General features: G+C 65.1%; 1 protein-coding gene across 1 annotated transcript; it reads right to left on the bottom strand.

Annotated features, from left to right (window-relative positions):
• Positions 1 to 234: 234 nt before the first annotated feature.
• Positions 235 to 3,552, bottom strand: EMIHUDRAFT_469573 (hypothetical protein; the record flags this gene model as incomplete). Its single annotated transcript, XM_005775644.1, has 4 exons — positions 235 to 514; positions 957 to 1,391; positions 2,275 to 2,384; positions 2,967 to 3,552. The coding sequence occupies 4 exons, from the start codon at positions 3,550 to 3,552 to the stop codon at positions 410 to 412; spliced, it is 1,236 nt and encodes a 411-aa protein (XP_005775701.1). The 3' UTR covers positions 235 to 409.
• Positions 3,553 to 6,941: the final 3,389 nt, after the last annotated feature.

Genomic DNA, 6,941 nt, shown 5'->3' on the forward strand with positions numbered 1-6,941 from the left:
GGGGTCGCAGCTGCCTTCTGGAAGGCACCGACATGTACCTTTTTGCGCAAAAGGGCACAATCAAGGTTTTGTAACGCGAGCTGTGCCACAGTGAAATATGGAAGTTGGAACTAGCGCCAGCCGCTCTCGAACGTCGAAGTCCTCGTCTCTCCCTCAACCCTCTCTCTCGGACGTCGGAGAGCAGGGCTCGGCGACTGTGTTTTTGGCGGATAGAGCATCTCTGTAATTTATGGTTTATGCAATTGCGAGCGAAAGAGTCGAGAAAATGATAATATTGCACGTCGCCGTCGCCCGTCGGCCCGTCACGGCCGGACTGCTGACATGATAGAGAGAACTCCGAGAACCTCTCGGCGTTATTGGAGATACGGTACGCGGCACCATCGCGCCCGCCACATCGCGCCCCTCGGGCTCACCCGACCTCGTGCCGCACGAGCTTGATGCGGAAGACGAGGTCCGAGCACGGCGGCACCCCGGGCCCGCTGCCGCGCTTGCCGTACCCGAGCTGCCACGGCACCTGCAGAAAAAGAGCTCGCGTTCGCCGAGCTGCCACGGCACCGGAAGGGGGAGCGCATACACCGCACTGCCGCAAGTCTCTGAGGAGGTGTGCTCAGAGCGGTCTAGCAGCCGCCGCGACGCCTGCGCTCGACTCCTCTCCCCTTGGTTGGCGTCGCTCGGCTCCTCTTGGCTGCTCTCGGCTGCTCTCGGCTCCTCTCGGCCCCTCCCGCGCCTGCACGCGCCTCTGCCCGCCGAGCCGCATCCCGACCACTCCGGCGTCCATTCCCTGGCGCCGCGGCGGTGAGGGACAGCTCAAGACGACAGAAGCGCAAGACAGGCCGTGAGATATGGGGGGAGATGGGGAGATGTGGCGGAGATGTGGGGAGATGTGGGGAGACGCTGCCGCCGGTGCCGCCTGGCGCTGTTGGCCCCTTTGCCGGCCGCCACTCCGGTCCGCGCACTGTGTCTAGCCCTACTCGGCGCATGTCCTTGATCACGTCGCCGCCACCGACCGTGAAGCAAAACTTCTTGCCCGCCTCGACCTTCTCGCCCGTCGCGAGGAGCGACAGCGTGTAGTCGATCGCGACCGCGTCTCCCTTCGCCACGGGCGACCCGCCAGCGTCTCCCGGCGAGAGCTCCTCGGTGGCCACCGCCGGACCGGCCGCCGCCTCTGGGATTGGCTCGCCGCCGACCCAGAACTTTGCGGCCGACTCGGCACTCGTCTGCAGCGCCCCCGCCGTGACGCCCGCCTTGATCGCCTTGCGCACCTTGGCGCCGTCCGTGTAGCCGCCCTCCGCAACCGCCTTGACGATCGCCGGAGCGGAGGAAGCTCCGCCGCGAGCGCGCAGCGCGTGGACGACACGCTGGAGGATGGTCGCCGACTTTGGCAGAGGCTTCTGCGCCGCCCCGGCGGGCTGTTTGGAGAACGGTTCGGAGGACGGGCCGGCATCAGCATCGCGAGCGCGCTTCTTGTTGGTGGCGCACATCAGTCCCGGGGTTCGGCGCTGGTCGGTAGGTGTTCACACGAAATTCTTTTTCTAAAAAAAAGCGCCGCTCGGCGCAGGTCGTGGTGGCACGCAGCTCCTGCGCTTTGCCTGCGAGCGCCGCGACGCCGAGTCGCGCAACAGGCGTGGCGCGGTCGTGCTGTACGCTGTGCGCTACCTGTCCGCCGCACGCGCAGGCTCCTCGTCCGACGAGGACGCGGCGAGCGACGCGTGCTCGCACCACCTCGACGCGAAGGATGCCCGCCACGGCGTGTTAGCGCAGTTCGTCCTCGAGGCGCTCGGCGCCGCCACGCTGTGGCCTGTGCGCGGGCACGGGCGTCGTCGACGTGGCAGCCGGCGCCGGGCAGCTGTCGGCCGAGCTGTGCGAGCGGAGCCCCGCGGCGCAGCAACCGCACTGCACGCTCGTGGAGCCGAGCGTGCGTCAGGGGCAGATCGCGCCGCCGGGGAGCGCGCTCCTCGCCGAGTGCTTCGACGCCGAGTTTGCGGTTCGCCACGCCGCGCTGCTGCGCGACTGCTCGGTGCTCGTCGGGATGCATCCCGACCAGGCGTCCGAGGCGATCGTCGACGTCGCGATCGCGCTGGGGAAGCCGTTCGCATTGGTGCGGGAGGTATCTCCCCATATCTCCCCGTATCTCCGTGCCAGGTGCCATGCTGCGTGTACCCAAGCCTGTTCCCGCAGGCGTGCTGCATGCCCGCACCGTTGTCAGATGATCAAGTCGGTCAAGGCGACGGGTGCGGCGAGCCACGGCTCGCTCTCGACGACGCGGCATCTCACCAGCTCCGCGCGAGAAAAGGCGCGAAAGGCGCCGAACTCCAGGGGCTTGGATGCGAAGTTGGGTCGCACCAGACGCAGCAGCTCTTCGGTATGAAGTGAGGGGGGGGCATCTAGGAGGCAAAGGTTTGCTGGGTCTGGCTGGGTCGGGTGCCGTCCATCAGCTGCCCCGCCGCCCGAACTTAGCGTCAGCAAAACAGCCTCCGCAGCCCTGCCGGTTGAACGGTCTGCGATCGACGCGATCTCATGCGCCGAAGTCGGTGGGCACGGGCCACGGCGATTTGTTTTGCGACCCCTCCCGACCCCTACTCTCATTAGAACGCGGGGGGCACGGCCCGCGTCCCGATTTCCCGGCCGTGGGGGAGGAGCGCAGCGACGGGGTGCCGGGATTAGAAATCGGAACACATGATTCGCGCACATGATTTGTCATTTCACACCCCTCGAACGTCGAAGAGAGGAGAGATAGAGAGAGATAGAGACAAAATCACACACACTCTCACACACACACACCATGTGCCCTGACACAGGCCGATGTGTTCAGTTTGCATTCATGCGGTCGGGACTTGCATTTCACATGAGTAGACATCCTCCACCACTTTGGGCATCTTCATAAAGAGCCGGTGACAAAGGAGCATGATGTGTCGCCAGCGTAGTGATGATCCTGTCGAACTGCTGCCCACTTTGGCCGCCGCCACCTTTTGAAACATTGTTGGCGACTATTCTGAGTCGAGGGTTCGCCTGCAGCTTCTCTTGCACCTTTGCAGTGTGGGCCCGCATGTCCAGTGGCTGCAAATGGTAATTGGTTGCTGCTGCTTGAGTAAGCACTGTCTCAACTATCGGCGTGTCAGTGTCTTCGTGGTTTGAGCAGCCATCGAATGGCAGTTGATAGTACTCCATCTCGCGCTTCAGCTCAGTGGCAGCCTTCGTGGACGATGGCACGTCAAGGGTTCCAGTACGTAGGAAGTTGAGGATGGTGCCAAACTGCTTGCCGTCTCGGTCGATGAAGACATAGCCTTCATCATCCGGGGGCACCTCATGCCTGCCGGAGAACATGGCCCCGAGCATGGATTCCGGGTACCTGGTCAACGTGGTCAAGGTCGTCTCAAACTTGCTCCCTCCAACGTTGAGCTTGACACGTTGCTTGAACTGGGCGAGGTTCTCCTCAACGGTGGCCTTCATGCTCTGCAGCTCCGCGCGCTCCCGCTGCACGCTCTCCTGCTGCGTGCGCAGCCCGTCCACGGCGCGCTGGAGCGCATCGAGGTCGAGCGCCGGACTTGCCATGCACGCGCGCCGCGCGCGCCGCGCACGCGGCCACACACCGGCTTATTCACAGCCTGCTTTATACACATTTTGGCACTTAACAGGATGTGTCTTGTGAGCTTGTTTGTGTCTGTGTGTCGCTCGTGCGTGTCGTCATCATCTGTCTAGCGTCCACCCATACCGCGTTGGTGTCAGTCCGAGCCTGGCTGTTCTTCACCTTTCTACCTATCTCTCTCCTACCTCACAGGAGCAACTACATGGGTGCGAGGGGGTCGCGCAACACTCCCCCCCCCCTCGGAGAGACGAGAGAGAAGCGTCAACACACACACACACACTGGACCCGACACAGATCACACATCATAACACAAACGTGATCGGCCTGCGCGCGCATACAGACCCATACAACTGGCACCAACCGTCGATATTTACGAGCAGGCCTGGGCGCGCCGCGTGCTAGCACTATCACAGGCAGAGTTTGTTGCAGAGGCAGAGTTTGTTGTAGAGATTTCACGTTGTAGAGCGCCTCTACACTGCTCTCTCTACAACGGAGGCGCTTGTCCCGCAGACGGATGTAGATAGAGCTCTACAGCTCTACAGCGCTCTACAGCGCTCTCCAGCGCTCTACATCTCTACAGCTCTACAGCGCTCTACACTCTACATCCTCTACACCCTCCCTCAGCATCAGCCGCACTTTAACACGGAAAGCGCGGCCCCTATCGCAAGGCTCGACGCTGAGTAGTGCATCGTGTTGCTTGTGCAATCATTTGCAGCGATGTCGCGGGCAAGCTGAATCCTCTCCGGAAGCGCGCATTGGCCGTCGTCAGAAAAGAAGCCGGACGCGGGCCACTCCCTTTCCCACTCTGCTACTGGTCCTTCCCCAGGCGAGGGCTGCCATCCGGGTATGCGAAGGCGTATTTCCCGCTCGGTTTGCTGTGCTCTCTTCGCTGTGTAGTAAAATTGGCGGACGAGTGCCGCCCTAGCGTCCTTGAAGATGGAATCGACTCGGGCGTCCGGCGTCGCGTCGAGAGAGAGATTTTTAGCAATACCAAACAAATCTAACACTCACACGTTGTTGTCGCGTCGTGCAAGGTTCGCGTTGTAGAAGTGCCGCCGCCGCACGATGCCCGCCAGCGTCTCCAGCACCATCACGCGTGTCGGCGTTGCCCCAATGCGCCCCTCTGCCATCTGTCCTCTGCTCGTAGTAAGCCGAAACCCGGTTTGCAGAGTCGGCGGTGTTCGTGAGGGTGCGTAAAATTCTTCCTTCCAACTGCCGCGAACCCATGCCTGCCCGATGCTCGACGAGTCGCTCTCGCTCACCGCGTCGCTCGCCGAAATAGACGCTCTCAGCGTGTCCTCAAGTGCGCATGGCATCGCAGACGCGGCTCGCTCCGTGCTTGATCGAGTGCCGGCGACGGAGGTGAGCCCGTGTGTGCTGAGCGTGCAAATACGGCCACCTCGTGCAAATCTTCACCTCGCGCCTCTCTCTGACTCTAGGTCCTCGACGTGGCCACCTCTTTGCTATGCTGGCCGCACTGGGCTAGCGACGAGTCGCGCGTGCAGCGCGTCCGCCTCGTCTCGTACTTGGCGGCCTTGCACGGGCCGCTGCCCGGCATTTCTGCTGCGCTGAGCCGGAGATTCGGCGAGCAGCCACCGCGCTCGCGGGTGGCAATCGAGCTGCTCGACGCGGTCTCCAACCTGGGCAGGCTGGACGGGGAGGCCTCGGCGGCGGCGGCGAGCGCGACTCTCGTTCGTGAGGGCGCGGCGTGTTTGGCCGAGGCGGCGGCGCCGGCTATGGCAGAGGCGTCGGCGCCATCTCGCGGGCTTGACGCAGCGGCGACGGTGGAGGCGGCGACGGTGGAGGCGGCGATGGCGACGGCGGCATTGGAGGAGGAGGCGGCGATTGCGGCGGCGGCGGCGGCGGCGGCTTCGGCGGCGGCGGAGGCGGCGATTGCGGCGGCGGCGGAGGCGGCGGAAGCGGCGGCTGAGGCGGCGGCGGAGGAGACGGCGGCGGCAGCGGCGGAGGCGGCGGTGGAGCGCCTCGACGATCTGGCGAGGACACAGAGAGTCCGCTGCACTCTATGCCACGAGCTGCCTCGCACCGGGGCCGCGGGGTCGAGTGCGGCGTCTGGCAACAACGGAAAGACATAGCCGAGATACGCAAGCCTTCTGCAGCCTCGACAACAACGTTCAGTAGCAGGGCGGTGGCACGGCGGTGGCAGGCAATCGACTTCGTTTCGCGTGTTTCTTCTTTCAGGCGGTGGCGCGGCGGTGGCAGGCGGTGGCATGGCGAGTGTGAGCTCGATGTCGCTCTCGATGTCGCTCTCGTCGCTCTCCTCCTCCTCCGCCCTCTCCCGCTCCCTCTCCACCGCCCCCTCACCGCCCGCGACGCCCGACAAGGCGAGATTCGCCGAGATTCGCCGAGATTCGCCGCCCGTGCCTCCACCGCCGCGAGATCGCAATCTCGCCTCCTCGGTCTGGCGGCCAGCAGCTGCCACTGGATGGCCGTCACACCCCGGGCAGCCGCCCGGCTACCAAACCCCCCTGAAACCTCGAATCCAGGCGCCGCTCCGGTGGTGCGAGGCTGAGCTTGGCAGCGACTTTGAAGAGTTCCGCCGCCTCTCGGCCGAGCTCCCTAGAAGCGGAATACGCATTCTTGTACTCCAACCAGCGATCGAGAGGACACGGAATCCGCTGCACTCGGCGGCGTGGGCGCCCTGCCAGGAGGGTACGGCGGCGGCGAGGGGGGAGGAGTTGGCGCCATGCCGGGCGGGTAGGGCGGCGGCGAAGGTGGTGGCGTCGGTGCCTTGCCGGGCGGGTAGGGCGGCGGGGAAGGTGGCGGCGTCGGAGCCCTTCCCGGTGGAAAGCAGCCGTATTCGGCTGGACTCACTGTCTCCGCACCCCTCGTCTTCATGCGGTGCTCTGAGTACACCGCACAACGCCGTACTCCGCTCTCATGTTGGTGTATTCAGCACGCAGGCGGAGCTCCGATGCGGTGGCGGCGGGGAGGAAGCCGGCGAGGGCGGCGGCGAGGGCGGCGGCGGAGGCGAGGGCGGCGAGGGCGAGGGCGGCGAGGGCGAGGGCGAAGGCGAGGGCGAGGGTGAGGGCGGCGCTGAGGGCGGCGGCGGCGGCGACGGCGAGGACGGCGGCGAGGGCGGCGGCGAGGGCGGCGGCGGCGGCGGAAGCGCGGGCGGGTCTCGGCTCTCCACGGCAACGGATGGCGCCTTTTTCCTTTATGCGGGGGTTACGCCTTTTCCTTTATGCGGGGCTACGACGCCTCCGCCTCACCCGGCGCCTCGCCCCGCGCCTTTTCCTTTATGCGGGACTACGACGCTTCACCCGATGACTCTCGGGCGAGCTCGGCCCAGTCTCTGAGGGGACCACCCGGGCCGCTGCGATCCGAAGCGCACCTC

The sequence above is a fragment of the Emiliania huxleyi genome (genome assembly GCF_000372725.1).
Source record: "Emiliania huxleyi CCMP1516 unplaced genomic scaffold EMIHUscaffold_298, whole genome shotgun sequence".
NCBI classification, from domain to species: domain Eukaryota; phylum Haptophyta; order Isochrysidales; family Noelaerhabdaceae; genus Emiliania; species Emiliania huxleyi.